Below are 22259 nucleotides of genomic sequence, written 5' to 3'. Positions count from 1 at the left end.
TATATTTGTACCATATTCTTTACATAAAACCTCCATTTCTTGAAGGAAATGTCAATATTTCAAATGACATTAGCTCATCAATTTACCAAAATGATTTTTTAATAAGCACAGCAAAAAGTCTCAACAAAGCAATAGATTTGCAGTATCCAGTAAATTAATCTTAAAATTTACTGACAATCAACTTAAGGAATCCTTAGCTTTTTTTTTCCCAGATAAAAATTTCTGCTCCCAGGTCATATACTGAAATCTCTGAAATAAAAATCAGAGAGTAATCAGTTTGTAAAATTCAAACACTGTGGTTATAGGGACATGAACATGAGTTCTGAATGAAAGCTGAGTAAATATTTTATTAGATTATATTGTGATTGTGTAGATATTATCTTCTTGGCATTTTTAAAAAAGATTTATTTATTTATACATACAAGAACTGGGGTACAGGCCAGAGTTGTAGGGGGTGAGAGAATCCACCAGAGACAGAGTGGGGAACAGAACAGGCAGACTGACTGAAATACACTGCTGAGAGGAGCAGCGGGAGAGCCAGGAGAGGTCTGATGTGCCATGTGGGTATCTCCCTGGCAGGGGATCAAACTCCTGCTGCAGTGGCTGCGGATAGCTTCATAGTGCTGTGTCTTAACTCCTTGCGCCACCAAGGAGGCCCTTTCTTGGAATTTTTGAGGTTATCTTTGATTTTACCTATCGCTACAACTCAAAATCCAGAGTCAAATCTTTATCACATCTCATACTATCCTCATTGTAATTGCCACTGGCACAGTCTCAGTTCAGGCTTCATTCTTACATGACTAGGCTAGTTTTATAATTTTCTATTAGACTGCCTTTCCACGGTGTGTCTTCCCAACCTATCCCAAATAAATTATGTGACAAGATAATTTTTAAAAAAATAATATTTGAAAATATTCAGTATTTCCCATTGCCTAGAGAGTGAAATCATTACATCACTGGATACACCATTTTTAGATATGTCCAGGACTAAAAACTTGGATTCAATCTTCACACAGTTCTTTTCCTTGCTTTCCAATTGATCATAAATCCTGTCATGACTTATCTTAAATATTTCTTAGACTTATACCCATTCTCTCCTATCCTCATGGTTATATTTGTAGTTCAGATAGTCATTTTATATGTATCTGAATTCAACTAGAAGACAACTTCAATTATGTGGAAGATAGAGGAACAATGGCAAACACTATGGGAGAAAGAGCTTCTGAAGTTACATCCGACAGATAGATGTTCACATATTAAAGAACTGAGTTTATAACAGAGCTTCTGTACCTCACACAGTTCCTTTAGACATGTTTAATGATTTCCAAGTTCAAAAACAATATTGTAGGAGTAAGTATACTAAGTAAGTTAAGACCAGGGATGAGATATCCAAAAAGACTGAGTTGAATGGAAATGCGAAATGCTAGGCTGACAGAAATGGGAAACTAAAATCTGACATAAAGTTCCAAAATATACACAACTCAAGATTTAGGATGAAATAGACTTACAAAATTCAAAGAGTACTGGATGATTCACTATTATATTTCAAAACAGTAACATAATCATCGAAGATCAATTAAAAAATTCTGAGGTATGTCCAAGATATTTATTTAAAAGAGCAAGAAAAATTTCTTAAAATTATTTTAAAACTATTGGAATAATAAGATTAAATCTCTGAAAACTTCAACTACAAAAATATTCACTTTCTTAGAATTTCAGTATTTTGGGAATAACTCGACTATACTATAAACTTTTGGGGGGCAGGAATGATATCTTTCAACTTTCTATATCACATGCAATTAGTGTAGTGTCTTTACACTTTACAGGTATTAACAAATGCATGTTTTCATGAAGAAGTGATAAAGAACACATTCTACATACAAGGTCTAAATGTCCCTGACTAAAGAAGATTTTACATAGATAATTTATCTGATAATAATGATCTACAATGTTCTAGTTTCATAAATGGTTCTATACACATTTGTTATTTTGCCATTTAGCTACTCAGAGATAAATTAATAGAAAACAGAGTGAGTTAATTTTTAATTCTAATATCCCTGACTAGGTTTTAGAAGTATGTATCCAGAGGAAGACATACTGGCATGGTATTGTAGTAACAACTTCCTTTTACATTCATTCAACATTTGATGGCACCTAAAACAGGGGAAAATGCCTCTAAAATTGGAAATAAAAGAGAGAATGGTAAGAGAGTTTCTGTTCCACTCAAGTAAGCCAGTTACTGAATCCTCAGCTGGATGAAAACAAACTACATGGATCATTTCTGTTAAAGTAGAGATCTTTGGCTGGGATTATACTTTTTCAGAAAGCAATTTCACAGCTGTGCTTTCCTCCATTGCTCTGACACTTCTCCAGAAACAATGCATAAAACTGTGGCTACACTGGGACATAGAAGATTTCAAGATTCACTCTTCTTGATGACCTTAATTTACTTGTCAGATAAAAATGCGAAATGACGCAGATATAATTGGAAAATGTGTGTTCAGTGCAACTTGATGGAGAGGCAGAAGCAGAGACAGGTAGTGCAGCATGCTGGTACAGTCATTCTTTTTTATAAACAGATTTTTGTGTGCATTATTAAATGGTCAGATGCCTTGCTACAGGTAGGCTTCCTGTGACAAATATCAAAACACAAGGAAAACACATTGAAGCATCTTAACATTTGGTGCTATTAACATCTTAAATATCGGGGTTTAATTTATTATTGTCTATACTTCATAGATTAATGGCAGTTGAGATAAGTCTTTGATAACTTTTTTTTTTTTGCAACTGAAATACTTATGTCTTCATATACACATTTGGTCTTTTTTTAAGATTTATTTATTTATTTATTTATTCATGCAAAGGAAAACTAGAGTGTGAGCCAGAGGGGGTGAGAAGATTCAACAGAGACAGGGTGGGGAGAGACTAGGCTGATCTACTGAAAAGCACTGCTAAGGGACAACAGGGGAGACAAGAGAGGTCTGTTGTGCTATCTATGGGTCAGCTCCCTGGCTGTGGATTGAACTCAGGCCACCATGGTGATAGCGCTGAGATTTAACCCTTAGGCCACCAGGGAGGTTCCTGGTTCTCACAAATATCCTAGATCATTGACCTGGAACCAATGATGTTCAATTTCAAATATTATTCTACATCTACCATAATTTGCATATAGGTAGACCTATCTATACCCTTGACAGTATAATTTCTTAATATAATAGTGTATTTTAAGATAAATCACTTTGTAATTAAATATATAGCTATGAGAGGTCACAAATGTCATGTCTTATAAATTCAAAGAAAAATAAAACAGGAAAATATTACTGATACAAATCACACACTGATTTATTTAGAAAATGTTCTAGGAAATTTCTTGAGGAAATGCTCATTCACTGATTCATTATTCATTCAAAAACAACATTATTATTCATCATTTAGACTGTGCATCATTCAGACTGGATATAAGGAGTGTACAGACAAAGAAAACTAAAGCAAAGTTTCCCTGCCTCAAAGTAGTGAGGGAGACTGATTTGGAAATCTTAATGACATACAGTAAAACTATTGCTAAAATGTGAGGGTCATGAAGGAAGGAGAGTGATAATCTCTATAAGAAGAAGTGAAGGAAGGTTTATAATAGAGATAGTTCTTAAACTAAACCTGGAATACTTAGAAGAAATTTGCAAGTTGCCATGATGAAGAGTAGATATTCCAGATTGAACAAACAACTTTACAAATATGGACACACAAATTATCACATCACCTTCAGGGGTGTACTCATATGTACTTTGAGATATCTGAAAAGCAAATCAAGAAGCAGAATAGGAAGCTGGAGAGGAAAGGGATGGGATCTTGAAAATTTAAAGTGAGATGAGTCAGCATATGTAGGTCTTGCACAAGTTACCATTTATACTCAGGTTCAGGAGTACAGCTGATAGAGATGTGAGTGAACTCAGAATTGCAATTTTTACTGCAGATATAAACTACTGCAAATATATGGCAAGAAGCCGCCTGTAGATAGGTCCAACACAGAAAAAAGTCAAATGAGACTGAGAAAGCATTGAAGATAGGGCTGTAGGGCTTGGATTTGTCCTGAATATTACACTTACTCCTAATCAACTTATGGCAATACCTATCTTATCTTTTCATAGAGCCAAACGGGTTTTTGTCAAGAGAGTCATATATAATTTAATCAACCAAAAGGAAAGAATTGACACTATATGTCCATATGCATATCCTAATATGATGAGAAGGGAGAGAAAGTGGGTTTTTATATTTACAAATTAGGTATAGCAATGACTCATTTTTTTATTATGTTCTTGTATTTCCTACCTCCATTTACTATTTATTTTTTATGTTTATTTATTTTTTTCCTGAATATTTACATAACTGGATGAATGGAATTGGGCAGATAAGGTGAAATGGGGTGGGGGGTGTTTACATTTATAAGACAATCTTTCATTATACAAAGAATATCAAATGCTCCACATAGAGAGATTTCTATAGCTAATGGATCTCATGCATTGATTTAATAAAAAGTTCATGGATATAAAGCAAACAAGCAAACATACCAAAAATAAAAACAGATGAACAGACATATCTGGCAAGCTTAGCAAGACAGCATGATAAAATAAGATTGTGGAAGAATCGGCCCAATTTAAACTTATCTAATTATAAACTCATTACCACCAAAGCTAGAACTAAATGAATTCCTGTTGAAGACTTTTACTAATTCCCATAATTGATAAAGAAGATTTGAAGCTATACTTGCGCCTTATATGGCTTTAGTAGAAGTACTTGAGTAAGCATATATAACCAACAATGTGTGATAGGAGACTATTTCTCTTAGCATTACAGATCAAGCACATGCCCCAAGTAATTCAGATTTCAGGCACCTATCAGAGACTTGTTACTCTTTATGTCAAAATCATTGGATTATCTCCTGAAAATGAGTAGGTTGTTAGGGAAGTTTTGGTCACTGTTTGAAACCACTGGAAGCCTGTTCTGAATAGCTTTCAACTATTTACCTTAACCTCTAATTGATCACTAAAATTGATTTGGAAAGATTCAAAGATAGCATACTCTATTTTATAAAGGGACCAGCTGATAGTCTCACAAAACTGTGGCTCAATCAGTTTTCTCCGTGTCCCCTAAGTTATTTATGTTATGCCTTCCCTTAAGCTGCATGTGAAGTCTCTAAGTTAAATATCCGGTATTTAGAAGCAGGAGGATTTTAGGTACTTATGCCCATTATTTTCAAGAAAATGAGACTGTCTGCTTTGCATATTAATCTTTCACTAAATTGGGACTTCACTGCCTAGGAAATCAAGTTAACTCAAAAATGAAACAGTATATATGATAATGGAAATGTAGGAGCAAATACCCTTCTATAGATGAATTAAAGGGGAAACATTTCCTAACACCCATTCACAAATTCATTTTTTATTTATTCATCTTATGAGCTAATGTGTGATGATATGATACTGATTATAGACAAACTGGGTATGTGCCAAATTGGTAGAGCAACAGATAAGCCTCTTCCTGTATACTGATGACAAGGATTTAATTTTCAACTAGAATTGATTTCTGGAAGTAGTCCTCTCAATCTATTGTTGCGAGAAAGAACTGCATGGCATCAACTTTATCAAAACTAAAGTCATTTTCTTTAGTAGACAAAAGGCAATTGATCAGCACTCTACGAAACAGACAAGCTGTCTATTCTGAACAAGCTTGCTTTTTCTACAACTTATGCTGGAAGCTTGCTGCAGAACAATACCGTTCAATACAACTTTTTTCCATGGGAGCATTATTCCTTGTATTTCTCTTTGATGGAGAAACATATGCTTTGAAAATTTTCCAGTCCAGAATCATCTTTTTTTCCAATGTCCTGTGGTGTAGAATTCTGCGCTTTCTAAGTAGAATATGCCTGATAGTGGAAGCAGAATCAAATCTGATTCCTAAGGAAGCAGCCCATTTCAGTGCAAATGTGGGAAGTTTTATTTTTGCATGGGCAAACATATTGCCATTTTGGTTTTAACACTAGAAAGATTCTATATCTCTTCTCCCTATTTTTAAAGCATTCATACCATCCATCAATATGATTATACATTCTAAATTTATTTAAGACTAACTTCAAATTCTTAGCATCTTTTGGTCTGTTAAGCCCTGAAAACTGCCTTCACCCCTAGGCAGGGACTTGGAAAAGATTGTTCTCTTGATCTGACTTGTACTCAAAGGAGTTGAATTAGGAATTGAAACTGGGCCAAGCACAGTGCCTTCCCAAAATCTGGGATTAGGTTTCAGTCACTTGGCAGTTTGAAATGAAGGGGAATTGTGAATTTGCAAGTCATGAGGCAGATAGGTGATTTTTCCTAAATGAACTCAAAGGCAGATACAACTAATCTTTAGAGAAACAGAGATGAGTGGCTATGTGGACCAAGAAAATGATTGACTTCATTTTGAGAGCTTTTTGGTTTCCTGTCAGCTCCTTTTGAAGGCTAAGCACTCCCCATGTTTCCTCTGAGGTTCTGTGTGGGACATTTTTGTTTCTTGTTTTGCTTAACCTAGCTTACAATATACTGTACACCATTTGATAGGGTAATCTAACTTTTTAGTTGCTGACCAAAGGCCAAAATATTTAGAAAATAAATTTAAAGGGTGATTTTTGTCAATGAATTTCAAGTTATATTTCCTTCTTAAAGTCTGCAGGAATGGAATATATTAAATAACTTTCTTTTGTTCCTCTTCTCTCTCCTACCATGAAAAAATCAACTTCAGTTAGTGACACTTTACCTTGGGTCTGTTTCTGTCAAAGGTTGTGGGCAGAAAACATCCTAATAAACAAAGCTTCTGCATTTGCTGAAAAAAACTCTCTGCTTGAGGCAGTTATCCTCAGTGCCCTCAATGTCTTGCTCATAGCATGTATGCTTTGTGTCCTGCCTGTGTGATTCCTTCCCTGTTCTCTGGATGCTGCCAGAAACCTGGGAGGCAGACATGGTGCATGTGTGCTGGTTCCTCTCCAGCAATGATTATGAAAACGAGACTTTGTTCCCTTTTATTTTTATGGATCTAATTTTTTACTTCTAGATCCAAATTATTAAACATTTTGCATATATGTTTTAAACTGCCTCAAATATTTTTAGAGAGAAGAGAAATGTAAGTAAAAGTCTAAATTCCTCTGCTTAATCAGTTTTGTTTTTTTTTTGAAAAATATCCGTATAAAAATTAAGGGCAATTGGGATATGTAGTGGATATATGGGAAAGTCATAATACTTACTTTTTAAAGCATTCATTTTTCTTCCTAGGACATGAAATTCCGCTATCCTAGTAATTCTCTCAATTCTTTCCTTAGAGTGATATTAATGAGGGCTTCCTTGGTAGTGCAAGGGGTTAAGCACAGCACTATAAAGCAATCCACAGTTTCTCAGCATGAGTTCGATATTGGTCCCCTGCCAGCCGGCCAGCCAGGGAGCAACCCACATGGTGCAGCAGACCTCTCCTGTTTCGCATGCTGCTCCCCTCAGCAGTGAATTTCAGTCAGCTGCCTGTTCTGTTCCCCGTTCTGTCTCTGGTGAATCCTTTCACGCACACCGCCCCCACCTCTGGCCTGTGACCAGGCTCTTGTATGCATAAATAAATAAATCTTTTTAAAAAAGTGATATTAATGACTTCATTGTGTGTGTGTGTGTGTGTGTGTAAATGACATGTATGTTTGTGTAGATTTTTTTAAAAATTATGATTGTGTAGATTTTGTTAAAATATTAATGACTTCATTTTGTGTGTGTGTGTGTGTGTAAATGCCATGTATGTTTGTGTAGATTTTGTTAAAATTATTGATTAAATAATTCTGATGATTAACCGAAAGTGCTAAAGAGGTCACTTTTATCCCCTTTTAAAATACATAAGAAGAATTTGTAAAGTTCATATACCTATTACCTTTACTAATTTATTTATTTATTTATTTATTTATTTTCAAGATTTATTTATTTATTTATACAAGAACTGGGGTACAGACCAGATGTGCAGGGGGTGAGAGGATTCACCAGAGACAGAACAGGGAACAAAACAGGCAGACTGACGAAATACACTGCTGAGGGGAGCAGCGGAAGAGGCAGAAGAGGTCTGCTGCACATGTGGGAGATCCGAACCAGTGCTGCAGAGGTTGTGGACAGCTTCACAGCGCTGCACTCAACCGCCTGTGCCACCAGGGGAGGCCTAACTTTACTAATTTAATTATTAAGTGAACACACACACACAAACACACACGGAGGTGCATATATCTAGCTTCAAGTGTAATTTTTTACAGTGCCTCTCTTTTGAAAATTGACAAAAAGGATTTTGTCTCATTGTTTTCACTTTTCAAGCTGAGTTTGTTGTTCCTCACTAGTCCTGATCCCCGATTTCTATAGTAAAAACTATCAAGCTAACGGAATATATAAGACTACCTCAACTATCTTCCCAGTTAATGGGCCATCTGGGAGGCTCCATCTTTCCTCATGTACGTAAATCTTCAGACCTTAGAGACCTCTAGAGTATCCTGATCAATGCAAAGATAGACTAACCCCATCACTTTACTATTTAGTACTTTTTTATCTTACTCTCCAATTAAGTATTTCCCCTGCCACTTTAAGCAGGAAGAACAGTGCCTGGCACAGTTCCTTGTGAAAAAGTTGTGTTTTTCTTTTTATTAAAAACTCACTAAATTTATCTTACCTACTTCCATTAATAATCTCCAGGGTAAGGTAACATCTGATCATGAATAATACACAACCCTTAAATATACAGCTGAATTCAAGGAAGAAGCAACTGCAAAGGTATATAACTTAAAAAAAAAAAGCACCATGTGTGTTAATTGGATATCTTAATTGCATTGTTTATTACAATTTGAAACCAATCACCTCAATGGATATTAAGCAGAATGAGAGAAAGTGGCAAAAAGACAGCCAGTTAGTTATAAAAGCTCCTACAACGAATTGAGTGAGAAGGTTGTCTCCAACAAACAATTAATGGTTAACAGTTTAACAGGATTCAAAAGACATTTTAAGGTTTCATATGAAACATGACAGAAAAAAGAAGAATGCACAGTTAGGCAGCCCTAAATTTCCTTCCCACTTGGTACTGTTTGTCTGCCAGGCAATTTGGAGTAGTCTGGAAAAGGATAGAGTAGTCTCCTTTCCAGTCATTACCCAAGGTAAAAATGTGACTTTACTAAAGTCCAGGTATTCTCAAATTTGTATTGATTCATACTTTACAAAAGTAAAATTCTTCCTAAAATAAGACTGTCTGTGCTTATAGTTTATAGAAGTTCTCAGCTGAAACATAATTATTAGCTAAGTTTCATTTTCTTTGGGTTACTTACTCCTGTGCAATGAACTCATTTAATGTCTAAATATTTATAGTGGGTTAGGTTCACTATGGGTACATAAGTCTAGCTGTTTCTACTTGAAAACTGAAGAGGATTCCACAAAGGGCACTCTAAGGGAAGTTTCTTGCTACAATTACATTCTTTTTCTTCCCTTTTATTTTATATTATTTCTTCTTCCTGGAGATGAAGGGAAACTGAAAGCACAGTTTCATTCAAATAACTGTACTGGACTCAGCGAAGGCATTTCCCTCAGAAGGATTCAATGAACATAGTAGGGTTGCTATATACAGGAATATAATAAAGAATCTTGCTTTGCTTTGTTTTTCAAATACAATTTTGAAGATATCACAATTGGAATTTTATGGTTAAGAATATGATTAATAACAGTATTAATAACTAACATTACTGAACTCTAACCACAGAAGTAGTGGATATGCTCCTAAGAACTTCACATGCACTGAATCATTGTATACTCAAAAGAACCCTAGAAAGTAGGCGGTATTCATATGCCCATTTTCCAGATGTAGAAACTGAGGTACAAAGTAGTTTACTGACTTACCCACAGTCTGGTATTTAGGGAATAATAGACTCAAGACCAAAATTCAGGGTTCAATCCAACCTACTTTATTACTACATCTCATTAGCTGTCAATGTATCTGTGAAATATCTGACAAATTGAATTGCACAAATTAGTTACTATCATGAAAATTTTACTTGTTCTTTCTAGTTAGTTATACCCTGCCTTTTATTCAAGGCCAAGGTTAAGGGTCTCTTCCATAAATTTTTTGCTAGCTGCCTAGCTTGCAGTAGTAGCTAGGATTATAATGATAATTAACATTTAATGATCACATGATGAAGTAGGTACTTCCTAACCTCCTTTTCAGCTTTACTCTTCTCTAGAGCACTTTTCATCTTGTCTAAGATGGAGTTTCCGGAACACAGACTCTGTAATGGAACTTTTCAGATAGCAGGTTTATTGAGGAATATCTTCAGGATGGACATGTGGGGGCGTGAGGGAAGCAGAAATGGGAAAATGGAGTTGAAAGGTGATGTTGTAGTTACATGAACCTTAGTCAACCTTGCAGAATTCTAGAGCTGAGTTGCCCCTTCAAAGTTGTCCTGACTTGAAGCAGTGAGAAGTCTCTTTGTAGCTCACATTGACCGGTCTTTAATTCTGGATGCCCTTAGGAAAAGGAAATGACTCTGGGGTATGTAACCTCTTTTGGACAGAGATGATGTCTGAAAGGAATTCAGGGGAGCCTTCAATAGGCAAAACTCCCATGAGTGGAGAGAATAGTATTTGGATCTTAAAGGGGGGGGGGTAGGCAACACACCATTTGCATCACTTGACATTCTGAATATTTTACTTAATGTTTCTTTACTGTCACTTCTCTCTAAAATGTAGGGACCTTCAAGGACAGTAAGGATTGTTGTCTATTTCTACTGTTTCCAAGGCAAGCAGATGATTTAGTTATAGAGTGGGTTTTCACAAATATTTGTTAAGTAAATTAGTGTACAAATCTAGATTTCTGATGAGGAAACCAAAGGTCAATATACTAAATTGAGTTTATTTTGTTGTAATACCTAGAGGATGACAGTGCTTGGTCTGGCCCAGATTCTAAATTACTTCATTAGGAAGTTTTCCATTGTTAGAGTTAGGGAAGACAATTTAGTACACTTCCTTTATTTTGCTGATGAGGAATTACAGTCTGGAGTGGAGACTTCTCATTAGCCAAGATACTGAGTTCTGTGTTATATAACTGAATGCATAATGCTGACTTCACCAACTAGAACATACAGACAAGCAACCTCGTCTGACACAAGTCAGTGGCACTTTGGCATATTAGTTTTGGTGTTTAACTTTGTTTTGCTAACATACCACCTTCACCTCTATTATATCTAGAATCATGAAGTTTCCCAGATAACTTAATTTCCAGGGCTTCCCATTTTTTTAGGCTTGGTGTGGGATGGCTCAGCTTGTTTTCTCAGAAAGCGCTAGTAAGCAGGTCATAATTCACTGTGTCTTGAAAGTTCAGAGACAAGATATGAACTGTCAAGGAGAAATATGCAGGCTTACACACTGGCAGAGTGCAAGCATGTGTTTGAATTTAAATCGATAATTCCCAAGGTTCCAGCACCTTCTGCAGGTGAATTTTTAAGACTAAAATTGTCTCCAGGGAATTCGGAAGTTATGACAGCCATAAGTGTGACAATGAAAAAGATATTTGAAAGGTTTTATTCTTAGTGGGGATAAAATGAAGGTGAGAAAATAATTAGATGTGTTAGCAATGGCTCCAGAGAAGGCATTTGTGGGATGTTCACTGTGACTGCTTTGCCCATCTGCCAAACTACAGATAACTGGAAGAAAAATAAAAACTCAAGGTTTTAGCCTCAGTGGCAAGATAAGGAAATGCATTACCTGGCCCTGGCCTGTGACTCTAGCCACATGTCTTGTTTTTCCTGTACCAAGATCATCATCCCTATCACTCCTTATCCCTACCCTTCTACTTTCTGATTAAGCTGCTGCTTCTCTAACTAAAGTGTGCTTTACAGTTCCTTGGAGGGCTTGTTAAAATGGAATGCTGGGTACCGCCCCCAGATTTTCTGATTCAGTAGTTACACGGTGGGGTCTGAAAATTTGTATTTCTATCACTTACACTGGTTTTGCAGATGCTTCTAATACAGGGCCCCATTTTATAAAACATGGCTCTAGCCATACTGAAATTCCTCCACTTATTAGAAAGTTCCATATTCTCTTTCATCTCTATACCTGAATACATACACATGAGAAGCTCCCCAATCCTCTTATCCTAGCCCAACTCAATCTGCATCCCTTCATTTTCATGACCAAGGATTTTATTTCAACTTTAATGTCTTGGGTTCCTCTTGCGCTCCCAGAAACAGCACACATAATCTTGTATTGTAATCCTGTTTAATTTTCCTAACCTTGCCCTAGTTTTTGGGAAAACAGGGAACACATTTATCCTTTTAATTGTTGAATTACCATGTGTACTTCTGTATATGGCCCGTCTTTTTTTTTTTTTTTTTTTGTTAGCTGAAGCAGTAAATGGTTTAATTGAACAGTTAAACACTGTTCTACTTGCTTTAGTTTTTGCTTCTTCCTTTTCAAGTGCCCTTCACTTTCTCTCTCATGTGAAATTTAGGAACAACTTTATATCAAATTTAGAAATAAACTCTTCTTACTTGCAAGGATAATGACTTATACAAAAATATTGAAAACACTGCCAATTTCATTCATTCATCTTAGAATGATAATAGGAAGTATGTATGAATGCAAAATACATGTTATGTATATATAGCTATATTTATGTATACAATGTATGCTAACATTAGCAAGTAATACTTCATTGTTTATTACTTACAGAAATGCTGAAACTGTTTACTGAAAGAATCATTCATTCTCTCTAGTTTTGAATCCAGAAAATAAGATAAATATTTAATTTAAAAATAGCCATAGTGCCAAGAGTATTTTCAAAAAGATTCTCAGTTTTCCCAAAATCAAGAGTATTAAAATCAGTGTATTGTGAATCAGATATTTAATATCTGATGGTAAGCCTGCCATATTCGTTACTCTGCCTATTTCCACATTATAGTGATAAGCACACGCATGTCACACTCACGTTTGTACACACACAGCCAAACATTTTTCAGGGATCCTGCTATTTTACCAAGAACTCTTGGTGGTCCATTTAAATTCACTGAATTACTGTCTCCTTGAAAAAAGTTAAGTATAAGGTAAATACTAAGCTGTTCTTATTTTTTCACACAGGTGTTGTATAAATATTTGTCCATTCACAATAATGTGAAGAATTGTGAACTCACAGTAAGATACAGAAAAAATAAGCCACTTGTATTGGGTTGACATAAATTTAAAGATTGTTAGGTTACATAATTAGAAATTATTTTTATTGCATATTGGTACTTTGCAAATAAAAAGATTCAAATCATATCATTATGTTCATGTAGACAGATGTATACACACATACTTTATTTTATGTATACATATATGTTTATGTGTGTGTGTGTGTGTGTGTGTGTGTGCTTTTATCCTGACTTGGACATTTTGATAACTCTTTCATTCAACTCTCAAAAATTTTCAGGTCTGAAAATGATGGAGTAACATTCGGATAAGCTTCAATAGGGAAATAAAAAGTACAGCTATAAAGGAACCAAGACTCTGTTCTGCGTCATCCTTTAAGTCCAGGACTTACTAAAGAACCATTTTATCCTCCTATCTCTTTTCTACCCTTCCTTTACCTGTAAGAACCACATCTGTGTATTGCCACTATATATCACTCTAGAGCTAGCTGAACTCCCTTAGTGCTTTAAAACACCATTCTAGGAGTAGCTACCAACAACATTATATTCCGGTTTCTGTCTTGAGCTTAGTACATAATCACACAACAGATGAGGATAAGAGGTCAAACGTAATTAAGAATTACACCAGCAGTTCTGTAGATGCCTCCATAAAGTTATATGAAGAGAATAGGTTTTCTTTGCTTTGTCCTTGATGCTTTTCTAACAACTAAAATATGACAATAAAAAGTCTCTTCAAAATATAAGTCAATAAAGCTGATTTGTGTACTCTGAAGAATGGCTCTAAATCTTCAAGTATTACATAGAGAACATATTTTTCACTAAATTTTGGGCAATCTGAAATGTCTAAGGAATATTTTTGCTCTCTAGAAGAATTCAAGGTTGTAAAGTCAAATAGCTTGACAGGAAAATTCAGGCAATTTATGTGAGAGTTGATAGAAAAAATCCAGCTTATCTCAAATCTAGTCAAATTAATATTATACTTTGAGAACAACATAAATAAGGAAATCTTATAAGAGACTGGTTTAGGGGTGAGATTGCTGAAGACAGAGAACATACGTTATCTTTTTATTTGTCCCTTATTAAGGTATAATTGAAAATATATCTATGTTTAGAATGCAATGCAATGTTCGAATATAAGTATACATTGCAAAAATTATCACAATCAAGGCAATTAACATGTCCATCACCTTACATAGTTACCGCAGATGTGTGTGAGTGTGTGTGAGTGTATGTGTGTGTGTTTGTGTATGTGTAGTGAAAACATTCAAGATCTACTGTCTTAGAAAATTTCAAGTATAAAACACAGTGCTGTAAGTTATAGTCACCAGACCAGCCTATATATTAGATCTCCAGAACTGATGCGTCCTGGATAACTGAAACCTGGTACCCTATGAGTAGCATGACTATGCGCCTGTTAAAGGATGTGCACAATAAACAAAAGTAGATACTGAAAATATGTTGGTAGAATAATAAAATACATGTAACTTGTTTGAAACAACATGTACATATACACTGAGTATTTAGTAGATAACATCAATTCTATTGCTATTCATAGGAAGCCTTGTACATGTCAAGCACATGCAAAGCAATATAGTACATACAAAAATGAGTAAGAAATGGTCCCTGATCTCAAAAACTAATTTTTAATCAAGGGATGATGGTTCATGTCTCAAAGAAATCATATTTTTGTATATGCAAATATAGGTTGTTGGCTTAACATAAACTAACATATAAGAAGTTTTAATAATAGATCTATGGCCTTTTGCTTGCTTCTCTGTAGATATAAGCCAAATTATAATACTGAATGATGATATACACATTTTACAACTTCTCAGTGCATTTTGCTAGTTAATGATTTTCTTTCTAGCCCATATAGCAAAGTAATGATAGTTAATATTTTTCATTTGAAGACTTTCAATCTGTTCTATGATGTATAAGCTTAGTTATTATTTAAAAGTCTTTATTTGATCCAGGTAAAACTGAAGCCAAATTTCTTTTTGTTAATGCAGGCTTATTAATGGGAAGTCTTCTATTCTCTATGCAAATAGCCATTATTCCCCAAGTTCCTGCACATTTAAGGAAATCAGATTAAATGCATTATTTTGCTGGTGTGCTAGAGTTGGCCTACCATGTGTACATTAACCCAGAAGTCTCTATTAAAGCATGCATAGCTCTATGAACTAAATGCATGGAGATTTATAAATATTTATAGTCTAATGAAAATCTGTGTTTATATTCTGAGGAGGAATGTAATTAGTAATGGGAGGATGAAAAATTAGAGATAAGAATAAAAAAAAATCATGGAGAAAATTAGATGTAATGACCAAAGTGAATAAGAAAAATAAAAACATTGTTATGGTAAAAAGTGTTCTGAGCACTAGTATAAAAAGTGTGCCTGATGTCATAATATTCACATTCCAGTACTTACTATCTTGTCAGAACCCGGTAAGTCATTAAGTGTCTTTGTATTTCAGTTTTTTGATCCATAAAATGGGCATCATAATAGCACCCATTTCAAGCGTTGGAAGTGCATTGGTAGCCATAACAAACTGAATAGTGCTTGAAGCACTCAATAAATACTATCTGTTGCTATAGAATTTCAGTCTTAGAAGTTACATTAAGCTTCTATCACAACCTCCTAAAGAAAGAAGGCCTAACCTTTATGACATACTGAATAAATATCCAGCTAGCTACAGGACAAGTTGTTATTATGACGGGGACTTCATTACCTCATGTGGTAGGCAAATTTATATTCAGAAAACTGATCAGTTAGAAACTTATTTCCTAGTGATGTTTGCATTTAGATAGCTCTAGCTGCCAACAGTGAAAGTGTGCTATTGATTGGAGATTATTTCAAATTAAAGCCTTATGTACTAGAATTCATCCTCCTCTGGGTAGACTCATAAATTTGAAATCTGCTTTCTACTTGATTAATTAACTTTTTTTATTACTCCACAAGGGTCAGTTGATCCTCTTTCTGCTTCATACTTCACCATTAATAATCATACCCAAATTTCTGGCTGCTGTTAATAATGATGTGGCTAATTTCATCCTAAGTAATTGAAGTAGTACAGATTGTATTTCAACCAACAGATCAAACATAATAGAGATTTTTAAAAAAGAGGTTAAGGAGGAAAATATGCTAAACAACAACAAAAATGTTATTTAACTCTACCTATAGTGCTCCCATATTTTAGAATTAACGATTCTAAACAATAATTAAATTTGCAAAGAAAATACTTCTATATAGCATAAGCCAGTTATAGTTTTTACTCCAAATATAACAAGCAATAATACGTATCTGTGGTAAATAAGCATATTTGACTCTTTTTTTTTAGACTGGTAGGCAACATGCTATCCCACCATGTGTTAGACTTTCGGAAATTATATGTTCTTCATTTATTTGATTAATGTGCATTGGCAACTATGTGAAGGGCATTTTATGAGACACAAAGATATATAGACTTTAGTTCTTGACCCCAAAGAGCTAACAAGTTAGTAAAGAATTAACTCCTTATACAATATTATAGAAAGTCTCTAAACAAGTGATGATTTCTGGACTGATCAAAAACACTTCAGAAAGGGGAGCATGCAAGCTGGACCTCACCCCTCATTTGTAATGTGAGAGATTTCTGAATATTCCACTTGGAAGTCATAGTTTAGAAGTGATAAAGTGTCATAAAATTTTGTATATGAAGCACTCACACAATTTCTCAAAATATATGTAAACAAGAAGGAGCTAGAACAGGAACTATGTCTATTTGAATTATATTGGAGGGAATGTTTTTTGAGAATTCACATTTATCCAATAGAAAATACACAATGATTTGGGGGTTTTAAGTGTACAGAGTATAGAGAAGTCAAATGGAGACAAAAAGAACAGACTAGTGATGAAGGAACTAGAGGAACTAGCTCACATCTTAATTTTCAGGATCCTTCCCACCTATAAATTGTTAATTAAATTGTTTAAATGTGAAATCATACTAAATATAGCTACATTTTATGGATGTTTTCAAAATAATTAAATGATTACATTCATTTTTTCTTGTCACATAATTCTTTTTGTATATATGTGTAACACATAAAATTCTATTTTAAAAATACCCACTTGGTTCAGTAATTTATAGTTTGATTAGTTAGTGTTGATAATGACTATTTTAGTGGGTCTGTTTCTTTTATGTAAAATAAATCAAGTCCATTGTTCTTTCTGTAAATAATACACCTTAAACATTGACAGATGTGGGTTTTGTGCTATAAAAGTGCTTTATGTATCCTATAGGTGAAAATTTAAATTTACATGTTGTTATAATTTAAGCTATAATTAATCTTTTCAAGGTAAAGGAATACTTTATTTATATATACGTGAATGTTAACTCTCCTGTATCATCTGGATACTCTTAAGGAAAATGGAAGAGGTAAATTATGTGTAAAATTTCAGTGTCCTTTAAAAATTTGGATTAAAGTTATAGGTGCTGCTTCTCTGGGAAGTTTCACAAGCTCATTTTCAATATTTTAGTAAAATGTTCAAGCCGGCTGCAGTCTAGCAGGCTATATTTTATTTTGGTTTAAAAAATGCACACATAAATTATTTTGTTACTTTAAAATACATTTGACTATTAGCTAAATCTTGGTGGTACTTTAAATAGAACAGATATTTGATTTCTTTTTCTTTAAATTATTTTAATGTAGGTGTATGCAATCTTAATTATTGTTATAATTACATATAAAGGCAATAAATTTTTTACTGCTCTTTCATCCATAAGTCAAAGAGGCCTATATTAATGTGTGTGTGTGTTTGATACTTGAGGTATAAGTTTTGTTTTAATTTTGAGAAACTTCTTATATTAAGTAGTTTCTAATACCTATCTATCCACATGAGCTTTTTATATATTCTTACATTTTTGGTGATTCTGTTGTTATTGTAACTGTTGAATCTATTTAAAAAATGTTGGGGTAAGTCAATTGCAAGCCTATCAAAAAGATCCATACTTAAGAGACTCTCAATAAATGCTGTCAGTGGATATAATATTTAACTATATACTCTTAGGATAGAGAGAGTTTAGTGGATATATGAAATGTCAGCATTAAAACACAAAAGAAAAATGTTCTGTGACCATGTAAGAATGAATATCTATCTACCTATTTATCTATACATCTACTAATACCTCTATCTATGTGTTTGTCAGTCTATCTATCTATCTATCTATCTATCTATCTATCTATCTATCTATCTATCTAACATCTCTATATCTCTATCTCCTTTTACATGAATGTAATGAGATTATACTCTAGACACAGGAAGAGGGGAAAATCCATATCTTGTGTCATAATTAGTGTCTTAACTATTAGTCAGTTTCCACTGGGATATTCTGATTCTTAAAAAAAAATCCAGGGCCTCCGAGGAGGCCCAAGGGGTTAAGCACAGCACTGTGAAGCTATCTACAGCTTCTGCAGCACAAGTTCCATTGCCGGCAGGCCAAGGAGCAACCCACATGGTGCAGCAGACGTCTCCTATCAGGCCCACTGCTCCCTTCAGCTGTGTACTTCAGTCAGTCTGCCTGTTCCACTCCCCACTCTGTCTCTGGTGAATCCTCTCACCCTCTGCACTTCTGGCCTACACCCCAGTTATTGTATGAATAAATAAATAAATCTTTAAAAAAAATCCAAACACTGATCTGGAAGAGCAAGACGGGTTCCTGTAATTGTTCTTCAGATGCTATTATGCTTTTATTGAGCAAAGTAATTAGTCAAAATAATGATTTTAAAAAGGAAATACTTATTGTCTTATTGGTTGCTAGCAAATTAAAAGTTGGACAAAGTAAAATAGGAATACCTAAAGAAAATTAAATTGCAAGCAACTCATGTTATTTACTTAACAACTTGAAACAGACCACCAAATGAAAAAAAATATCAAATCTCTCTTCTCCAACATATACCCATCTTTATGAATGTATTATAAAGTTAGTTAATTAAACAGAATACACAAGAAGAGAACTTTATAATAAAGTTGACATTCTGTTACTTCAGGCACTACTTGAGAAACAAAAGCTATAAAAATTTAAAGATGAACTAGTAGGGTATGAAGTAAAAAGGATTGACACTGTCTATTGGGATTCATATCATTATATTCCTGAATTTATATTAAACATTCTCATTTCCTTCTATAACATTACTCATTGAAATTCTCTTCTGGATATAAGCAGCATGCTTTGAAAATGTAATTTAAAGCTAACCAAATAAAAAAAAGATGCTTTAAATGATTTTCTCTTAAGCTATAAACTGACTTGGGAGTCATTCTATATTCCCAAACTCCAGGTTTAGACAAACATATTTTCCAGATTTCTCTCAGACATCTGATTCTTCAAGGGTCCTTTTTGAAAAGGAATGATTTTCAAATAGTACTCACAAATCAATCATTTCAAAGGATCACTTTTGTTTTTTTTGCTGTCCTTGTCAGATTGTTCTGTTTCTAATCCTACACCTCCACTCTTTGGTTATCAAACTTTGATAAAACTATGTAAGGGTCTCTAAAGAGAGGTATAATCTAGTCAGTATAAAAAAAGATAATTTAAATAAATTGCTCAGCACTGAGTCTTACACATGTTACTAGCCATGCTACTAATTACAATTTTTCTTTGGTCCTCAATAGCTTCATAAGGCCTTCCTTTTGGCCCCTGTATAGCTCTCCCAGGTTTCACCCTCTTACTGGATGTGTGAATCTGAACAAATGACTCAAATTCTTTAGGATTCTGATTCCATATAAGTAAAATTAAGAAAATAATAATTTTGTCATTGGGTATTGAAAGGTTTAAATGAAATAATACATGTAAAAACACTTAATTTCTGACACTAGAGGCTCAATATACTGTCACTATTAATATCGTTATATTTACATTTGCCATTCTCAAATTTTTATATTCTTAAATTCTTATATTAAATATAGATTTTTAACAACGATGGAAAAAGATTTTCATTATAGTTACATATTTGGACATTTTTCCATAAAGCCCCATAGCAAAAAATGACTCATTTTATCCTTACAAAGAGAGGAATAAGATGGATTACTAGAAGTAAAAAAGAATTCAGCATTAGAACTGGTTTTAAAATAAGCAGTATGTAATGTCTATGTTTCATGATGTGGAACACCATTTGTCCCATTTGGTTTTCGATATGTGAAGTGATGGAATTAATTTGAACTTTCAATTAAGCCCATGCATCTAAATCTAAACTTATAATGTACATTTTAGTGGAGTTGACCGATTTTTATTGATCTGAGACAATAAGCCAAAGCTAAACTGTTTTGAGATAGTTACAATTCGTTTCTTATGGCTTTATTCTCTTCCTAGTTTTCATTAGTATATAATGCCAAAAGTGGTGAAAAACAACATCAACTGAGACTCCAGGTTCTAACAGGAGTGCTGAATTCTGCCTAAAGAGACATATGAGCCTCACTACAATTGCGGTAGAGCAAGGCACTTCATGGGAATTTTTAATGATAGTATCAAACATTAACCAAAATGACTGTATGAATATTTACATGAACAGAATCCTGTTTGATGAGATTATTTAAAAAATTGGGACATTAGATTTTTAAGTATCAGGTTAGATTGGTATGACATTAAATTAGCACCTTACTTTACATGCTTGGGTGAAACTTACTTTCATCTCCTGTTTCAAATTCAAACTTCTGACTGTAGCCACTATATCCAGTTGCAGTCCTCACACGGATATGAAATACGTATTTGGTGGCTGGCTTGAGACCTGTGATGATGACACTTGGGGCCTTGGACCTCGTGGAGGAATAGGTGAGTTGCTCATGCTCCTGGGGAGAGAAAGAAGAGACAGGAAATGAAGCAGAGTTATTCTATTTTTCCTGGAGACATTTCAATGTTAAGTTGAGGAACTTTATGCTCTGAATATCGAAAGGATTGATTAAAAAGAGGTATAAGCATGGTTTTCCATTGTTAGCATTTAGGTATTTGCCAGTATGATGCATATGATATGGTCTTGATTTGGACATTTATTGAGGAAGATGATTAATCTTATATTAATTGCACTTATATTTTTGGCAACTTGGAGTTTTGATCCAACTCTAAGGAATGGTGGTGGTGTGAGAGCATGTTTACACAAAATGGCAGCTGCATCTGGAGCAAAATGGACACCTCAGATCAGACCACACCAGAAGAGTGCAAGGAGCAAGGGTGGGAGAATTCAAGTTCCCGCTACTCACTTCTACCCGCAGGTAGTGCCAAAATGCCGGCGCTATCCGTGGGTAGACCTGTGGGTGAAAGGAAAAATAAATTAATTGCTTTTTAAAGTTTGAAATTAATTGCTTCATTCCAAAATTCAGTGATTTCCCAGTAGTAACAACTGAAGTTGAGTCAACTTAAGAAATAAAAAAAATTCTCTTGAGGGAGAACTGATTTCTCTCCTAGACACCACAGTTTATTTTTTAAAGATGAAAAAGTTACACAGTGATAGTGAGGTAGAGTTTAAATATGCTGCCAAGGAGCACCAAAAACATAAAAAGGTACAGAAGACTTACCACACCTAAGAGTCAGAGGCAGAGTTCGATGCTTGGCCCCAGAAGCATGTAATTAACCACCAAACTACCTTTCCTCACTGACAGGAAATGGATCTGTCAAGTGTTTTCTGAATGATCTAGTCAGTCAGGGTCTTTTAAGTAGGGCTATCTTGCCCGTCACCTCATAATAGGATAGTTCATTTCACCTGTGCATGTAAAAGACTGTCCACATTATGCTGGTGGTGGGAACAAATTAAATACTGTTTTTTCATAGTTCAATAGCCTTACAACAATAGGTTCCTGGGAAAAAATTGTATTTGTATGAATACCTCTTCTAAACTCATGGGTCAAATTAGGCCACCAAGTTCTTAAGTTAATCCTCTAACTACTATCATTATAAACCTAAAGATAGATTCTGAGAGGTTAGGCCTTTCAAGGACATTAAGCGAATCACCTATTTGATGTTTAAATTCTATCCATAATATTTCTATCAAGATTTCATTTAGACTTTGCATGAAAATGTCTGTTGTTCAGATC

At 34.3% G+C, this 22259-nt stretch overlaps 1 protein-coding gene across 4 annotated transcripts in view; it reads right to left on the bottom strand.

The window, feature by feature from the left end:
- The window catches only part of EPHA6 (EPH receptor A6), a gene marked incomplete at both ends in the record, with an annotated part of 657283 nt that overhangs the window by 208952 nt on the left and 426072 nt on the right, over nt 1–22259 (bottom strand). For 2 of the 4 annotated variants that reach the window (XM_084232801.1, XM_084232803.1), the window contains 2 exons: nt 20858–21020; nt 21429–21476. In XM_084232801.1, the coding sequence (XP_084088927.1) occupies nt 20858–21020; nt 21429–21476 (211 nt within the window). The remainder of the gene's footprint in view (nt 1–20857; nt 21021–21428; nt 21477–22259) is intronic. The other 2 variants (XM_084232802.1, XM_084232804.1) reach the window with 1 other exon arrangement.

This window comes from Talpa europaea (genome assembly GCF_964194135.1).
Source record: "Talpa europaea genome assembly, chromosome: 4".
Lineage (NCBI taxonomy): Eukaryota > Metazoa > Chordata > Mammalia > Eulipotyphla > Talpidae > Talpa > Talpa europaea.
This window is presented reverse-complemented; position numbering and strand designations above follow the sequence as displayed.